Source organism: Pezoporus flaviventris, unplaced genomic scaffold, assembly GCF_033815535.1.
Source record: "Pezoporus flaviventris isolate CSIRO_AGI_PZ_B2104156 unplaced genomic scaffold, CSIRO_AGI_Pfla_v1 ptg000041l, whole genome shotgun sequence".
NCBI lineage: Eukaryota > Metazoa > Chordata > Aves > Psittaciformes > Psittacidae > Pezoporus > Pezoporus flaviventris.
Window position 1 is genome coordinate 1,307,476 of NW_026892589.1, and position 19,084 is coordinate 1,326,559.

A 19,084-nucleotide genomic window follows, 5' to 3' on the forward strand; every position below is an offset into this window, starting at 1 on the left:
GCACAGTGGGGGGACGGGGACCCGGACCCGCAGCCCCTAACGGAGCCCCCCAGCCAGCCCTGGCTGTGCCCTTGCCCCAACACCTCTCTAATACTGATGCGCGGATTGACTCCACAACTCGTTAAAGTTGTAAAACAGGTATGCTTTTATGCAGCGCTGAGACGCACGGGGACAATTCCTCAAAGTATGCGTGCCTCAGCCTTGTTTCCCTCTGCACTTATTCTCTAAAGTTATATATATTCATAAGGTTGCACAATACGCCTATACATATTCATATCCTATCCCCGCTTCGTATTATAATGAGCCAGAAGGTCCTCTGCGCCTGCGCAGTGCCCCCTCTGGTCATGGGCAGGGGTCTCAAGATGAAGTAACTGAGTCTTCCTCCTCTGGGTAGGGGTCTTCAAGATGAAGTAAATGAGTCTTCCTCTTCTTGCACTTTTCACCTTTTTTAGTCTTTACGTGTGGCCTTAGAGTTTGATCAGTGTCCCAGCCGTAAATCCTCTGCTTCTCCCCTTTATCAGTAGATTCAGGCGTCTGCTTATCAACAGGACCAGAGGTCTCCATTCTGCTTAGCAGGCATTTACAACAGATAGTCCTTTTGTTTAAACAAATTCCTCTAACCCCCTTGTATAACCCCCCTGTACTACCCCCCTGTACATTGTCAACCCTCTGTATCAATACCACATTAAACCCCCTGGTAAAGCTGCTTGAGGCTTCAGTTCGCGTTGTGGTAAAAGCACCTCAGCCCCTCTGCTGCAGGGGGAGCGGAGGCAGAGGGCAGGCAAGGAGCGGGGCCCGGCAGCTCCGGCGGCACTGCCCTGTGCTGGGCAGGGAGCTGCCAGGAAGGGCCCTGGAACCAGGAGTGCAGAAACACCTGGAGCCGGCTGCTGAAATACCGAGGGGAGCGGAGGAGCCTGGGGTAAGGCCGGGGAGCCCAGCTTCCCCAGGGAGGGCGGGCACAGGACACAGCGCTGCATGCGCCCTGCCCGGTTCAGAGGAGTGCAGAGCTCTGCGCCGTGAACCATAGAATAGTCAGGGTTGGAAAGGACCTTGAGATCATCCAGTTCCAACCCCCCTGCCATGGGCAGGGACACCTCACACTAAACCAGGGCACCCAAGGCTCTGTCCAACCTGGCCTTGGACACTGCCAGGGATGGAGCATTCACAACCTCCCTGGGCAACCCATTCCAGTGCCTCACCACCCTCACAGTAAAGAAATTCTTCCTTACATCCAATCTAAATTTCCCCTGTTTCAGTTTTAACCCATTACCCCTTGTCCTGTCACTACAGTCCCTAATGAAGAGTCCCTCCCCAGCATTCCTATAGGCCCCCTTCAGATACTGGAAGGCGGCTCTGAGGTCTCCACGCAGCCTTCTCTTCTCCAGGCTGAACAGCCCCAACTTTCTCAGCCTATTTTCATACAGGAGGTGTCCCTGATCATCCTTGATCATCCTTGTGGCCTCCTCTGGACTTGTTCCAACAGTTCCATGTCCTTTTTATGTTGAGGACACCAGAACTGCACACAATGCTCCAGGTGAGGTCTCACAGGAGCAGAGCAGAGGGGCAGGATCACCTCCTTGGACCTGCTGGTCATGCTCCTTTCGGTGCAGCCCAGGATACGGTTGCTTTCTGGGCTGTGAGCGCACAGAAGCTGGCTCATGTTCATTTTCTCATTGACCAGCACCCTCAGGTGAAGGTGCTGCAGAGATGGGAGAGGAAGGGAGCGAAAGCACTGGAGCCATGCCCTGCAGGAGGGACAGGCTGCAGTGTGCTTGGGGCATCCCCTGCTGCAGAGCAGGGATCTGCACCCAATGGGCACCGTCTGCTGCCCGGCTGAGGGACAGGCTTAGACTGGCAGCAGGACACGAGCTGGGCTGTGCCACATCCCTCCTTGGGCTGCCCCTAACTGCAAACTGCCTGGTCAGCACTTGTGCCACTTGTGCCCCTGCTGAGCCACGTCCCGCAGCATCCTCCTGCACAAAGGGACACGGCCTTTCAGAGCCACACAGCAGAAACCCTGCCAGGTGAAGGGACTCATCCTGCCCCCAGGAACGACTTCATTGCCACCTTCAGTAAGAACACAAGCAAGGAGAGACTGAAGCGAAGGCGACAAGGCAGGAACCTGCCCTCCTGGCCCAGTGCCTCCATCAGGAGACATCCTCCTCCCTGCAGAGGCAGCAAAGCCAGACCTCGAGTGGTAAGACCTGTCTTCATGCCACTGCTCCAACATGCTCCAGCTATGAGGGGCAGCCCCAGCCCTAGAGCCCGCAATGCACCTGCTCTCTCAAATCTATTGCTTTGCCTGGAGGCGCTCAGTCCCAGCAGAGCCAGCAGCTTTGCCAGGAGGAAGGAGAACAGATTTTGTGCTTTATTTCTTGCCCTTCTTGCCCTTCTTGCCCTTGCCTTTCTTCTTTTTTGGCCTGTAGAGGCGCCGGACCAAGTAGCCTTTCCAGAGGGCCTGGATGCGGGCAGCAGCGCGATTCTTGGTGTTCAGCTCCTTCAAAGCCTCCTCCTCCTTCTCCCGAAGCATCTTGCGTTCCTCCTCGATCTGGGTGTACTCCTGGAGAAGCAGAGCGTGTTTCTCTGTCAGCAGGGACAGCTGGGCCTTCTCCTCGGCATAGGCAGCATCAACCTCCTCGTACTCAGCCTAGCAAGAGAGCACATACAACGTACAGCAACTGTGAGAGCCTTCAGCAGCTCCTCCCTCTACATCCCTAGGTAAGGGCTCCTAAACCCATCCCAAACACAAGCAGAGCCACAACTGGGAGCAGAGCTGAATCCTTCCAAAGGGACTCAAAAAGTGCCCAGTACCCAGGGAACTCCCTGAGACACCAGGTCCTCATGGTACTCTCATCATTCTCCGTGTTGCATCCACCCTCAGCTGGGACAAGCAGGTCAGAGCCCCTCCTGCAGATGCTCTGCACAGAGCCATGTATCACTGTTGGTAAGGCTGAGCCTGAGCTACCAGCTCTGCTGGAAAGGTGTTTAGATGAGCGGCTCATCTGCTCTTCATCGCTGAGAGCATGTGAAAAGCCAGGCCACGGCAGCCTGGGAAAGGCAGTTTCCATGGTGGCACTGCCCTCCCAAGCTCAGCAGCAGTTTATGCCTTTCTTAATGGTCTTGAGAAAGCCACAGGGAGAAGGAAGATCAGGGGAACCAACTGAGTGGATGTGTGGTGCCTTAGTGAGTTCTGCCTCTAACATGCTGTGACATGGTGCCACCCAGCAGGAAACAACCCCAGTGTTAAACCCCTGCCAAGAGGGACCATCTCCTACAATTAGCAGCCAGCTTTTAGGCCCCTCCCCACATTTGGCTTTGTCAGTAATCCAGCAGCTTTTCTCCATCTCCAAAAAGAAGGTGAGAACAGGAAAACAAGCAGGGCCTTCTCAGAGGTGAGGTTGGAGGTGCTGAGTGCCCCTTAGCCTGCTGTGGTTCAGCTGGAACCAGTGGTATGCAGCCTGTTCGGTGTCTCAGCACATTTCCCTGGGGTGCCAGCAGAACCAGGAGTGTGATTTGGACACCAGGCAGGCCTGAGGAGGGAAGCCACCCTGCCCCGTGGCAGCAGGTGGATGTGTGTGACAGAACGTGGCAACCCTTTTGCTCCAAATACAGTGGGATTTAGCAGCAGGTAACTGAAAGTCAAAGCAGCAGAGACCTCCTGAACACACAGGTGGGACAAACATAAAGCCTGTGCTTCTTCTGGATGGAGAACTGCCCCTCACTTCCACAGCCACCCGTGTAGGAGCCACGTGTCCATGTGGGCAGGAATCCACCTGAACTCATCACCTCCTGGGAGAGCACAGCATGGAAAGCAGATACCTGTTTTTCTGCCATGTCTGTGTCGTATTTCTGGACCCAGTTCCAAATTTCCATCTCCAGTCGGCACTTCCTCTGAAACAAAAGACAAGTTCCTTGCAGGGACCTGAACCCTGGGAAGGAGTAGCCTGAGCTAGAGAGCAGGGCAGCTTTGAGCACCAGCACATGGGAGTGTAACCCCTCCTCTTTGAGGCAAGCTTCCTCCAGCTGACACACACCCTGCGCGCCCTCCTTTGGGATTCTCATGGGATATTCCCTGAGGCCAAAAGGGCCTTATTTGGTTTACAGCTTGGAGCCAGGGTTTGAAACACATCTAAAAGGTGCATTCTGCAGCAGGGGATGAACATGCCTGATGGAATGTGGCAAGTCATCGACAAACTGGGGCAACCACCCTCAAATCAAAGCGATAGAGAGCTGCTAAACATGGAAATGAGACAGAAAGCTCAGAAAATTGTGCTTGTTAAAACAAAGAGGTAATTCTAGCTGAAATACTGCAGGCTATACTGCAGTTACCAGATACATCAGTTTACCCCTGTGTTCCACGGAACCATCAAGGGAAAGGTCAGCTAGAGCCCAGCACAAGTGCTTCCCGTATGGCAGTGACCCAGGGTGTCCCACGGGCTCCCAGGCCATCATGAGGTCACACCTCAGCTATTTAAACCACAAGTGCAGTCTTGGGCCACACAGGGCTAGAGGATGTCCTAAGGAGGGGGAAAAGAGACTTGTGGGGTCAGGAAATGAGCCTGCCTGAGCATTGGAATGAGCTGAGCAACTCCCCAGCAAACACTGCGGTGCCCGGCAGCCTTGGAAGCAGCTGCCTGGTAAAACCACTCCACTAAAGGAGGTGAAAATGTGGAGATTTGGGAATTGTACTTTGTCAGTGCCCAGCCCCACTGCCAGCCTGCATGGTTCAAAGCAAGAGTGAAAGAGAATCCCATTGCATATGTGTGCTACCCTGAACTTGTTTGGAATAAATACCCACCAAGAGCAAGCTGAGGGGGAATAACGCCCCTTTTCCAGCTCTGAATTCTCTGTGTCACCAGCATGTCCTGCCCACTGCTCCTGTTTCCTCCTCCTGCATCTGCTCAGCACTGAGATAAATTACATTTCCCGCTCATTTGACTCAACCACATCCTTGGCTTGTGTCTTCAGCTGAGAGCCAGGCAGATCAGGAGCTGTTCAGCTCCCAGAATCAGCTGTGCTCAACCTTGAACACTACATCACCTCTAAAGATGGCTTTATTCATAAATCAGAGAATCATAGAATCCTTCGGGTTGGAAAGGACCTTGAGATCATCCAGTTCCAACCCCCCTGCCATGGGCAGGGACACCTCACACTAAACCATGGCACCCAAGGCCTCGTCCAACCTGGCCTTGAACACTGCCAGGGATGGAGCATTCACAACCTCCCTGGGCAACCCATTCCAGTGCCTCACCACCCTAACAGGAAAGAATTTCCTCCTTAGATCCAATCTAAACTTCCCCTGTTTTTTAACCCGTTACCCCTTGTCCTGTCACTACAGTCCCTAATGAAGAGTCCTTCCCCAGCATCCCTATAGGCCCCCTTCAGATACTGGAAGGCTGCTATGAGGTCTCCACGCAGCCTTCTCTTCTCCAGGCTGAACAGCCCCAGCTTTCTCAGCCTGTCTTCATACAGGAGGTGCTCCAGTCCCTGATCATCCTTGTGGCCTCCTCCAGACTTGTTCCAACAGTTCCATGTCCTTTTTATGTTGAGGACACCAGAACTGCACACAATGCTCCAGGTGAGGTCTCACGAGAGCAGAGCAGAGGGGCAGGATCACCTCCTTGGACCTGCTGGTCACGCTGCTTTGGATGCGGCCCAGGACACGGTTGGTTTCTGGGCTGCGAGCGCACACTGAAGCCGGCTCATGTTCATTTTCTCATCAACCAACACCCCCAAGTCCTTCTCCGCAGGGCTGCTCTGAATCTCTTCTCTGCCCAACCTGTAGCTGGGCCTGGGATTGCTCCCACCCAGCTGTAGGACCTTGCACTTGGCATGGTTAAACTCCATGAGGTTGGCATCAGCCCACCTCACAAGCGTGTCGAGGTCCCTCTGGATGGCATTCCTTCCCTCCAGGGTATCAACCGAACCACACAGCTCGGTGTCATCGGCAAACTTGCTGAGGGTGCATCAATCCCACTGTCCATGGCAGCGACAAAGATGTTGAACAAGACCGGTCCCAACACCGATCCCTGAGGGACCCCACTTGTTACTGGTCTCCAGCTGGACACTGAGCCATTGACCACAACTCTTTGCGTGCGGCCATCCAGCCAGTTCTTTATCCACTGAGTGGTCCATCCATCAAATTGATGTCTCTCCAATTTAGAGACAAGGATGTCGTGTGGGACAGTGTCGAACGCTTTGCACAAGTCCAGGTAGATACCATCAGCTGCTCTACCCCTGTCCATCTGTTCTGTAGCCCCATCCTGGAAGGCCACCAAATTGGTCAGGCAGGATTTCCCCTTAGTGAAGCCATGCTGGCTGTCACCAAGCACCTTGTTGATTTTCATGTGCCTTAGCATGCCTTCCAGGAGAATCTGCTCCAAGATGTTGCCAGGCACAGAGGTGAGACTGACTGGTTGGTAATTCCCCGGGTCATCCATTTTCCCCTTCTGGAAAATGGGGGTTATATTTCCCTTTTTCCAGTCCTTGGGAACTTCACCTGACTGCCATGATTTCTCAAATATGATGGTCAGTGGCTTCGGAACTTCATTTGCCAGCTCCTTCAGGACCTGTGGATGGATTTCATCAGGTCCCAAGGACTTGTGCACGTTCAGGTTCTTAAGATGGTCTCAAACCAGATCCTCTCCTACAGTGGGCCCAAGGTCTGCATTCTCACAGTCCCTTGGGTGGTGCGGTCAGAGCCTTTGCCAGTGAAGATGGAGGCAAAGAAGTCATTGAGAACCTCAGCCTTCCCCAAATCCATGGTAGCCAGTTCTCCTGATGGCTTCCAGAGGGAGCCCACGTTCCCCCTCCTCCCTTTTATTAAAGCCAAGTCTGTTTATTAAAGCCAATATTATGTCTATCCTGCTTACCCTGCACCAAACCCTTGTTTCTTTCACCTCTAGCCCTGCTGCTCTGCACCCTGCCCTGAGCCCAGGCTCCCTCCATGCTGTATGAAGGTGCTGAGGCAGCAGCAGCAGGAGGAGGTGAGGGAGCTGCTCTTGTTGCTGTCACTGCAGGGTTGCTTGCCACCAGAACCAGCAGAGCGTGAGGACAGTGCAGGTAAGCTCTGACAAACAGCATGTGCATCCTGCCAGCAGCCAGCAGGAGCTGAGCCACTGCTTACAGCAGCCAGACCTGACAGCAACACTCCAAGTTCTCCATCTCCTGTTCTAGAGCCCTCCTCCCGTTTACCTTCCTGAGCATCAGCTCAGATGCTCGGTGCTCCACCACAAGTGTAGTGAGTTGTCTCTGTAGCTGCTCAATGTCCTGCTGCAGCCCAGCACACCTGCTCTGGGAGGCTTGCAGCTCCACCTTCTGCTGGTTTTCCCCTTCCTCCTTGATCCTCTGCATGCTGATCTTGGAGTCTTTGGCCAGATCTTGAATTCTGGTTTTGAGGTCTTTGATCATGTTGTCCTTCTTGCTAATCTAGACCCAGAAAACAAGGGAAAGAAATACCATTGAGGAACCCTGGTGAGGCATAAGCCTGGCAGGAGTATGGAACCCTTGTGAAGGCGCAGGAGATCTAAGGAGCCACCCTGCTGATGTGGCAGCAAGAGGGACCTGCAACTGCTGGCTAAGGGAACAGAGGTAGATTTACATGAGGTGCTCTGGAAAACTCCCCCTTCTGCTCCTCTGGGGTCCTGTTAATAAAAGCAGAGAATGAACAAACCAAGTGAGACCCACCAGCACTGTTGTCTGAGGAACAGCCAAAAGCAGAGCCAGTGGAGCAAGCCCCATGGCTCCCTGGAGCTTTGGGTTAGCTCAGAATGAGTGCCTGGGGGACACAGGTCAGTGTGCTGTGCTGAGCTGGGACCAGTGGAACACATTTATTCATGATGCCCTGGCCAAGCTGCACAACAAGATCTCAAATGTCTGGATCCGCAGATCCCCAAAGAGCAGAGGGAATGGGGAAAGCAGGTCCTGGCCTCCATTAGCACCATTCAGTGCAGCGAGCACATGACAAAACCTTCCCCTCTGTCCCCTCTGGCAGGAAGGAGAGAGAAAAGCACACGTAGGAAACAAAGCGGTGCTTGTCAGGAGCTCAGCCTTGGCTGTGCCACAGGGCTCGCAGCAGGAGCCTGGAAAATGCCCATTCACTGCTCTGTGCCTCAGCTGCCTGCCCTCAACAAACAGAGGGCTCCTCCAACCACACATGAACCGCCAGTGCTCTGAGGCAGCTGGTGTCACCACGCTGCAGCTCACAGCAATGATGCGCTTCAGCAGAATGAAGATAGAGCAGACATTAAAGATGGACTTCAGAGCAATCTCTCCCTGGAATGACTTTTCCCCCTTTCAGCAGCAGTGAAGGGAGGCTTGTGCTGGCAGCTACAAACACCACCCAGCAATTTGTGCCTGTCCTACAGCTCCTTTGAAACACGCTGACTTGTGTCACTCAAGTTGGATGGTGACAGCAGGTTCCAAACACACCAAATTGCAGTTTTAAAGTAATCTAACATGCAATAAGCATTTTCATTATATTTTCCATGAAAATAGTATTTTTTCTATTTAGGATCTGGGTTAGAAATCACTTCTGGGAACTTCTTCTTTAGGAATTGCAAGCAAGGGATGAGGTTTTAGCTTACCAAGTTTGGCTTCAGTTACACTGTGTTGGAAAACATACTCCTCCAATATCATACCTCATCCTCTCGAGTCTGAATTGCTGCTGCCAGCTTTGCCTGCAGGGCTGTGATTGCTTCAGTGTGCTTCTTAATCTGGAGGGAGATGTCTGCCACAAACTGGATCTTTCCTTCCTCTTCCACAGGACTAGTCAGGAGTCTCTCCAGCATGAAATTCCTGAACACCCCGAAGGCTCTGACAAACACTTCAGCTGGTGAGTCTGCCACCCCAGCTTTGGGTTTCAGAGCCTGGAGAAGTGAAGGGTTGGCCAGGAAGAGTCTCAGCACATTTCTAATGGAACATTTCAGGCTCTGCTCTAGAAAGCAGAGACGGCCCCGTTGTTCCTCCGCTTTCGTGGTCTCTTCCCCAGAGCTGGCAAGCAGGCACTCCATTTCCATGGAAAGCTCTTGCAGCTCCAGCAGATTCTTTGTGATCTCAGGACCCAGCACATCAGCAAACCTATCGAGAGAGTCAATCACACGTGGGATCAAACTGCTCATCTCCAGCTTGGCAGCTGTCTCATCCAAAACATTCATGATTCTGTCTGTCTCCATGCTGTCAGGTTTCAGGTGACGAGGATCTAACATCTTCATGGCATTGAATGTGATCTTTGCCTTCCTTGGCGATGCCATGCCCTTCACCAAGGGCTTGGTGCTTTGTTTCACATCCTGAGATGGGAACACATCTGGATCCCCTGTTGCCATGGCTCCAGTGGGTTGAGCTCTCTGAAGTTGTCAACCTGTGAGCTGAGTGTTTGGAAGTCTAGCAAGGGCACTACATCTCTTACATGAGGTGACAAAGATCACTGAGGTCCCTCTGCTCCTGCTGTCACAGACTCCTCCTAGGATGTTCTCTCTGCAAGGAAAACAGTGACAGCATTAGAGAAACAGTGTAATTTGGGAGCACCTGGGAGTTTCAGCTGACACTGGCGCTCTCCCTGGGTCTGGGCATGGGGTCAGGACACGGGATCGTGCATCAGACGTGCTCTGTGCTCCAGAGGCTGTGGAACACCCACAGGAAGGGAGAAGAGTAATGGACTCCGGCTGTGAAGGGTGGCTGGGAGAAACCTCCAGCTGCTGGTAAGCAGCCGCTGAGGTGGAGATCACAAAGCCACAGAAACAAACAGGGTGGAAAAGCCCTTTAAGGTCATCCAGTCCAACCCTTACCCCAGCACTGCCGAGGCCACCAGCAACCCATGGCACTGAGGGCCTCATCTACACGGTGTGTGAACACTTGCAGGGACGGTGCCTGCCCCCCCCACGCCGCAGCTCTGCAGTCCCTAGGGAGCAGCCTGCAGGCCTCTGGGCCCAGGGCAGAGGGAAAGGCAGGGCTCCCACTGTGAAACCTCCATCCTTGCTGCCGGCACTGCTGGAGGGAGGAAAGGGGAGCTGCATGCCTGGAGGGGAAAGAGGGGAGGAGCTGGGAACCAGGGAAACCCAGGGATCCGTGGCAATGGGAGAGTTAGAGGCTGGGGGGATGCGGCCTCCGGTGGGGAGAGCCCCGTGAGAGGGTCAGGAGGGCAGGGGAAGGCCTGAGGAGAGGCCTGGGGCCGCAGCGACCCGAGGGGGGCTCGGGGTTATCTCGGCGGTGTCGGTCCCGGGCTGCCTCCAGCCCCTGCAGCGCACTCGGTCCCGGTCCTGCCCCGGCCCCGCTCGCCACGGCCCCGCGCGCACCCAGCCGCCTCCAGCGTCCTCCGGTTGCTCGGCAACCATCCGGGGCGGGGCCTCTCCCGACAGCCAATGGCGTGCGGCGTTTGATGCTGTAATCGCTTGATGGACAGCGCCGCTGCCCAATGAGACCTCCCGTGAGGGGCCGGGGCCGCCATGTTGTGGCGCGGTGAGGCGGGGGCGCGGATCTCCCATCTCTGCAGTGGAGAAGCGGCATCACGAGCAGTGTGTGAGCACGGCGGGGAGCGCGCAGTGCGCGCAGCGCACAGTGCACAGCATCGAGTGCACAGCGCACAGGGCACAGCGCACAGCATAGAATGCACAGCGCACAGTGCACAGCGCACAGCATAGAGTGCACAGTGCACAGCGCACAGCGCACAGGATAGAATGCACAGTGCACAGTGCACAGCGCACAGCATAGAGTGCACAGCGCACAGGGCACAGCGCACAGTGCACAGCACACAGCGCACAGCACACAGCGGACAGCATAGAGTGCACAGCGCACAGGGCACAGCGCACAGCATAGAGTGCACAGCACACAGCACACAGCGGACAGCATAGAGTGCACAGCACACAGCACACAGCGGACAGCATAGAGTGCGCAGCGCACAGCGCACAGCATAGAGTGCACAGTGGACAGCGCACAGCGCACAGCATAGAATGCACAGTGCACAGCGCACAGCGCACAGCATAGAATGCACAGTGCACAGTGCACAGCGCACAGCATAGAGTGCACAGCGCACAGGGCACAGCGCACAGCATAGAGTGCACAGCGCACAGTGCACAGCACACAGCGCACAGCATAGAGTGCACAGCGCACAGGGCACAGCGCACAGCATAGAATGCACAGTGCACAGTGCACAGCGCACAGCATAGAGTGCACAGTGCACAGCGCACAGCGCACAGCATAGAATGCACAGTGCACAGTGCACAGCGCACAGCATAGAGTGCACAGCGCACAGTGCACAGCACACAGCGCACAGCACACAGCGGACAGCATAGAGTGCACAGCGCACAGGGCACAGCGCACAGCATAGAGTGCAAGGCGCACAGCGCACAGCACACAGCATAGAATGCACAGCGCACAGTGCACAGCGCACAGCATAGAGTGCACAGCGCACAGGGCACAGCGCACAGTGCACAGCGCACAGTACACAGCGCACAGCATAGAGTGCACAGCGCACAGGGCACAGCGCACAGCATAGAGTGCACAGCACACAGCACACAGCGGACAGCATAGAGTGCACAGTGCACAGCGCACAGCATAGAGTGCACAGTGCACAGTGCACAGCGCACAGCATAGAGTGCACAGAGCACAGGGCACAGCGCACAGTGCACAGCACACAGCGCACAGCACACAGCGGACAGCATAGAGTGCACAGCGCACAGGGCACAGCGCACAGCACACAGCGGACAGCATAGAGTGCACAGCGCACAGCGCACAGCATAGAGTGCACAGCGCACAGCGCACAGCGCACAGCATAGAGTGCGCAGTGCACAGCGCACAGCGCACAGCATAGAATGCACAGTGCACAGCGCATAGCATAGAGTGCACAGCGCACAGGGCACAGCACACAGCGGACAGCATAGAGTGCACAGCGCGCAGGGCACAGCGCACAGCATAGAGTGCACAGCGCACAGTGCACAGCGCACAGCACACAGCGGACAGCATAGAGTGCACAGTGCACAGCGCACAGCGCACAGCATAGAATGCACAGTGCACAGTGCACAGCGCACAGCATAGAGTGCACAGCGCACAGCGCACAGCATAGAGTGCACAGTGCACAGCGCACAGCGCACAGCATAGAATGCACAGTGCACAGTGCACAGCGCACAGCATAGAATGCACAGTACACAGTGCACAGCGCACAGCATAGAGTGCACAGCGCACAGGGCACAGCGCACAGTGCACAGCACACAGCGCACAGCACACAGCGGACAGCATAGAGTGCACAGCGCACAGGGCACAGCGCACAGCATAGAGTGCACAGCGCACAGTGCACAGCGCACAGCACACAGCGGACAGCATAGAGTGCACAGCGCACAGCGCACAGCATAAAGTGCACAGCGCACAGCGCACAGCATAGAGTGCGCAGTGCACAGCGCACAGCGCACAGCATAGAATGCACAGTGCACAGCGCACAACATAGAGTGCACAGCGCACAGGGCACAGCACACAGCGGACAGCATAGAGTGCACAGCGCGCAGGGCACAGCGCACAGCATAGAGTGCACAGCGCACAGTGCACAGCGCACAGCACACAGCGGACAGCATAGAGTGCACAGCGCACAGCGCACAGCATAGAGTGCACAGCGCACAGTGCACAGCGCACAGCACACAGTGGACAGCATAGAGTGCACAGCGCGCAGCGCACAGCGCACAGCATAGAGTGCACAGTGCACAGCGCACAGCGCACAGCGCACAGCATAGAATGCACAGTGCACAGTGCACAGCGCACAGCATAGAGTGCACAGCGCACAGCACACAGCATAGAGTGCACAGTGCACAGCGCACAGCGCACAGCATAGAATGCACAGTGCACAGTGCACAGCACACAGCATAGAGTGCACAGCGCACAGCGCACAGCACACAGCATAGAGTGCACAGCGCACAGGGCACAGCGCACAGCATAGAATGCACAGTACACAGTGCACAGCGCACAGCATAGAGTGCACAGCGCACAGGGCACAGCGCACAGTGCACAGCACACAGCGCACAGCGGACAGCGGACAGCATAGAGTGCACAGCGCACAGGGCACAGCGCACAGCATAGAGTGCACAGCGCACAGTGCACAGCGCACAGCACACAGCGGACAGCATAGAGTGCACAGCGCACAGCGCACAGCATAGAGCGCACAGCGCACAGCATAGAGTGCGCAGTGCACAGCGCACAGCGCACAGCATATAATGCACAGTGCACAGCGCACAGCATAGAGTGCACAGCGCACAGGGCACAGCGCACAGTGCACAGCACACAGTGCACAGCACACAGCGGACAGCATAGAGTGCACAGCGCACAGCGCACAGCATAGAATGCACAGTGCACAGTGCACAGCGCACAGCATAGAGTGCACAGCGCACAGTGCACAGCGCACAGTGCACAGCACACAGTGCACAGCACACAGCGGACAGCATAGAGTGCACAGCGCACAGGGCACAGCGCACAGCATAGAGTGCACAGGGCACAGCACACAGCATAGAGTGCACAGCGCACAGCATAGAGTGCACAGCGCACAGCACACAGCGCACAGCACACAGCGCACAGCGCATAGCATAGAGTGCACAGCACACAGCACACAGCGGACAGCATAGAGTGCACAGCGCACAGCGCACAGCATAGAGTGCACAGTGCACAGCGCACAGCGCACAGCATAGAATGCACAGTGCACAGTGCACAGCGCACAGCATAGAGTGCACAGCGCACAGCGCACAGCATAGAGTGCACAGTGCACAGTGCACAGCGCACAGCATAGAGTGCACAGCGCACAGCGCACAGCGCACAGCATAGAATGCACAGTGCACAGTGCACAGCGCACAGCATAGAGTGCACAGCGCACAGTGCACAGCGCACAGTGCACAGCACACAGCGCACAGCACACAGCGGACAGCATAGAGTGCACAGCGCACAGGGCACAGCGCACAGGACACAGCGGACAGCATAGAGTGCACAGCGCTCAGCGCACAGCATAGAGTGCACAGCGCACAGCGCACAGCGCACAGCATAGAGTGCGCAGTGCACAGCGCACAGCGCACAGCATAGAATGCACAGTGCACAGCGCACAGCATAGAGTGCACAGCGCACAGGGCACAGCACACAGCGGACAGCATAGAGTGCGCAGCGCACAGGGCACAGCGCACAGCATAGAGTGCCCAGCGCACAGTGCACAGTGCACAGCACACAGCGGACAGCATAGAGTGCACAGCGCACAGCGCACAGCATAGAGTGCACAGCGCACAGCGCACAGCGCACAGCATAGAATGCACAGTGCACAGTGCACAGCGCACAGCATAGAGTGCACAGCGCACAGCACACAGCATAGAGTGCACAGCGCACAGCGCACAGCATAGAATGCACAGTGCACAGTGCACAGCGCACAGCACACAGCATAGAGTGCACAGCGCACAGGGCACAGCGCACAGCATAGAATGCACAGTACACAGTGCACAGCGCACAGCATAGAGTGCACAGCGCACAGGGCACAGCGCACAGTGCACAGCACACAGCGCACAGCACACAGCGGACAGCATAGAGTGCACAGCGCACAGGGCACAGCGCACAGCATAGAGTGCACAGCGCACAGTGCACAGCGCACAGCACACAGCGGACAGCATAGAGTGCACAGCGCACAGCGCACAGCATAGAGTGCACAGCGCACAGCGCACAGCACACAGCATAGAGTGCGCAGTGCACAGCGCACAGCGCACAGCATAGAATGCACAGTGCACAGCGCACAGCATAGAGTGCACAGCGCACAGGGCACAGCGCACAGTGCACAGCACACAGTGCACAGCACACAGCGGACAGCATAGAGTGCACAGCGCACAGTGCACAGTGCACAGCGCACAGCGCACAGCATAGAGTGCACAGCGCACAGCGCACAGCATAGAATGCACAGTGCACAGTGCACAGCGCACAGCATAGAGTGCACAGCGCACAGTGCACAGCGCACAGTGCACAGCACACAGTGCACAGCACACAGCGGACAGCATAGAGTGCACAGCGCACAGGGCACAGCGCACAGCATAGAGTGCACAGCGCACAGTTCACAGCGCACAGCATAGAGTGCACAGCGCACAGGGCACAGCATAGAATGCACAGCGCACAGGGCACAGCGCACAGCATAGAGTGCACAGCGCACAGGGCACAGCATAGAATGCACAGTGCACAGTGCACAGCGCACAGCATAGAGTGCACAGCGCACAGGGCACAGCGCACAGCATAGAGTGCACAGGGCACAGCACACAGCATAGAGTGCACAGCGCACAGCATAGAGTGCACAGCGCACAGCACACAGCGCACAGCACACAGCGCACAGCGCACAGCATAGAGTGCACAGCGCACAGCATAGAGTGCACAGCACACAGCGCACAGCATAGAGTGCACAGCGCACAGGGCACAGCGCACAGTGCACAGCACACAGCGCACAGCACACAGCGGACAGCATAGAGTGCACAGCGCACAGTGCACAGCGCACAGCATAGAGTGCACAGTGCACAGGGCACAGCGCACAGTGCACAGCACACAGCGCACAGCACACAGCGGACAGCATAGAGTGCACAGCGCACAGTGCACAGCGCACAGCACACAGCGGACAGCATAGAGTGCACAGCGCACAGCGCACAGCGCACAGCATAGAATGCACAGTGCACAGTGCACAGCGCACAGCATAGAGTGCACAGCGCACAGGGCACCGCGCGCAGCATGGAGTGCACAGCGCACAGCGCACAGCATAGAGTGCACAGCGCACAGGGCACAGCGCACTGCATAGAGTGCACAGCGCACAGGGCACAGCATAGAATGCACAGCGCACAGTGCACAGCGCACAGCATAGAGTGCACAGCGCACAGGGCACAGCGCACAGTGCACAGCACACAGTGCACAGCACACAGCGGACAGCATAGAGTGCACAGGGCACAGCGCACAGCATAGAGTGCACAGCGCACAGTGCACAGCGCACAGCACACAGCGGACAGCATAGAGTGCACAGCGCACAGCGCACAGCATAGAGTGCACAGCGCACAGCACACAGCGCACAGCACACAGCGCACAGCATAGAGTGCACAGCGCACAGCGCACAGCATAGAGTGCACAGCGCACAGCTCACAGCACACAGCGCACAGCATACAGCAGACAGCGCGCAGAGCACCGCACACAGCATACAGAGCACAGCACACAGCATACATACAGCGCATAGCACACAGCATACAGCATACAGAGCACAACGCACAGTGCACAGCATACAGCATACAGCATGCAGCACGCAGCGCACAGCGCACAGCACACAGCACACAGTACACAGCATATATACAGCATACAGCCCACAGCGCACAGCACACAGTACACAGCATACAGCGCACAGCACACAGCACAGCGCACAGCACACGCCACACAGCACACAGCACACGGCATACAGTGCACAGCACACGGCACACAGTGCACAGCACACAGCACAGCGCACAGCACACGCCACACAGCACACAGTACACAGCATATAGTGCACAGCACACGGCACACAGTGCACAGCACACAGCATACAGTGCACAGCACACGGCACACAGTGCACAGCACACAGCACAGCACACAGCACACGCCACACAGCACACAGCACACAGCATACAGTGCACAGCACACGGCACACAGTGCACAGCACACAGCATACAGTGCACAGCACATGGCACACAGTGCACAGTACACGGCATACAGTGCACAGCACACGGCACACAGTACACAGCATACAGTACACAGCGCACAGCAGCTCACAGCAGCACACAGCGCACAGCGCACACAGCAGCGCACAGCATACAGTACACAGCACACGGCGCATAGGACACAGGACACAGCGTTCCCGCTGGCTGCCCAGCAATGCACCCCTGATAGCCCAAAAATAATAGGCAGGAAAACAAATTTTATCATCCCCCCCCCCCCCCCCCCCGAGGTCACGTTCGTGCGGACCCCATCCAGTGGCGACAGAGCAGAGCCGGGGCAGGGGCAGCGTGAGGGAGCCGGTGAGCAGGAGCCCTGGGGCAGTGCCACAGAGCCCGGGGAAGGGCCCGGCGGCTGCTGGGAGGATGGAGTCCTCCGGGGGAATCGGCAGCAGAAGCACACACAGCAGCCGCGGGGCACGGCACGGCCTCCGTGGGCTGGGAAAGAGCCTCAAGCTCATCCAGTCCAACCGTTCCCAGCAGTGCCAAGGCCACCACTGCCCCACGGCACTGAGGCCTCGTCTCCATGGGGTGTGAACACTTGCAGGGACGGTGACTGCAGCCCTGCCCTGGGCAGCCTGTTCCAATGCCTGAGCACCCTCTGGGGCAGGAATTGTTCCTCAGCTCCATCTAAACCTGCCCTGGGGCAGCTTGAGGCCGTTTCCTCTTGTCCCATCCCTTGTTCCTTGGGAGCAGAGCCCAGCCCCTCCTGGCTCCATCCTATGGCCTGGAGATGGGACCAGCTGCCTGTGCCCCACGGCCTGCTCAAAGAGACAGGCTGGTCCTTGGGACATCCAGGGAGAGAGGACGGAAAGGTTGGAGCTGTGGGTCCCATCCAGACCTCCTCTAAAGGAGGGAAGAGCTGTGGAGTGGTGCTGCTCCTTCCTGGACTTGGGTAACTGCTTACATCCTGGCTCTGCAGGCGGAGACGGAGGTGACGGCAGTGCTCAGAGCAGCCTGACTGGTCCTGCAGCTTCACCCACCGCTCCCAGCCAGCAGCAGCTCCTCTGCCCGGGAGGCAGCCAGGTCCATGAGGGAGCTGCGTGACACATCCCTGAACCTGCGTCAATCCCACCTCATCCAGGATGCAGGAAACTCAGATCCATCCTGGAACAATTGGCTGCATGTGAACCCACCACACTGCATCACTGCCGGAGCCAGAGGTGCCCGAGGATCCCAACCACGTGTGCAGGGGAGAGCTGGGAGACACTGGGTGCAGGCACATCCCTGTATCCATGCCTGAGCTGGCACATGAGCGCCTGTTGAGTGACCACCCGAACACCAGAGACCTCCCTGGCCCCATCTGGGCTTTCTCCCAGCATTGAACCTCTCACCAGAGCTGCATCCATCTCAACTGCAGCAATGGGAAGCAAAGCTCAGCATGTGGGTGCTTGGAAGGCCGCGATCCACCCCAAACAAATCTCCTGTTCCTGCTGCCCCCCGCCCCTGTGTGGGGCAAGGGAAGGGGCAGCGGGGGTGGGGGGGGTGGATTGTGCCAGTTAAAACTGACACTGAAATGATGACAAAAAGCACAAACGATGCCTGCTGCATGGAGCCCTGCATCGTGCTCCACCTGGGGCTCCACATCCACACCAAGCCCCAGGGGAGCCTGTGCCACCCACTGAGCCCTGACCATGGAGCTCACCCATTGCCCTGTCTTGCTGTCAGTGGGGTGATGTGTCCCAGATCCCTAGTGTGAGCAGGAGGGAAGGAGCCTGCACTTCCCCTGGAGCCTGTCAGAAAGGCTCGGGCAGCGCTCTGGGAACATCACTGAACATCACATCAGTGCCTTTTCCCAGTGCTTATTCCGGGCAGAGGGAGAGGGAACACAGCATCACCACTGCACCATGCGGGGTCATCTGTGACCTGCATCCCCTGGTTCCCTCACCAGCTGATTCAGGGTTGACTGTAGCTCAGTTAAAGCATGACAGAGCTTCCCAAGCACCACTTTGGGAGCAGTAGTTCCTGTTTCTGTGGTGGCCCCAGGGGAGGTGGGCCCAGCGTGCTCCTTGGCTGTGCATGGGTCAGGAGAGTCATCGTGGCGAGGGCACCATTGGATGAAGTGGTGGAGCTGCTTGTCCAGGGAACCAGAGACCTGCCCAGCTCCGGGGGAATTTAAACTGAAAGCTCATGGTGAGACGTGGTGATTTCAGCACCCGGTGCTGCTGGAAGCCATGCACTAACACTTTGCTTCTCGGGCTGGTCCCTGCCAGCCTCCTGCAGCTGTGGATGACAATAATGATGCAGCATGCACATAAGGGAAGCCCAGGGAAGCTGTGGGGCTGGTCTCAGGACTGGCATTCGGGAGCTGCTGTTTCTTTTCAGCTGCACGTTCATCTCAGGGCTTTACAAAGCTTGCCCCAGGTCAGCACAAG

The 19,084-nt window shown here is 56.8% G+C and overlaps 1 protein-coding gene across 2 annotated transcripts in view; it reads right to left on the reverse strand.

Annotated features, from left to right (window-relative positions):
- Positions 1 to 2,344: 2,344 nt before the first annotated feature.
- The window catches only part of IQCD (IQ motif containing D), a 138,770-nt gene continuing 122,030 nt past the window's right edge, over positions 2,345 to 19,084 (reverse strand). The window contains exons 2-5 of one of the 2 annotated variants that reach the window (XM_061465730.1): positions 8,640 to 9,344; positions 7,195 to 7,428; positions 3,820 to 3,891; positions 2,345 to 2,647 (exon numbers count right to left, since the gene is read on the reverse strand). In XM_061465730.1, the coding sequence (XP_061321714.1) occupies positions 2,369 to 2,647; positions 3,820 to 3,891; positions 7,195 to 7,428; positions 8,640 to 9,323 (1,269 nt within the window). In that variant the 5' untranslated portion in view covers positions 9,324 to 9,344 and the 3' untranslated portion in view covers positions 2,345 to 2,368. Of the gene's footprint in view, positions 2,648 to 3,819; positions 3,892 to 7,194; positions 7,429 to 8,639; positions 9,373 to 19,084 lie in introns of those variants that run through there. The other variant, XM_061465731.1, reaches the window with a different exon arrangement.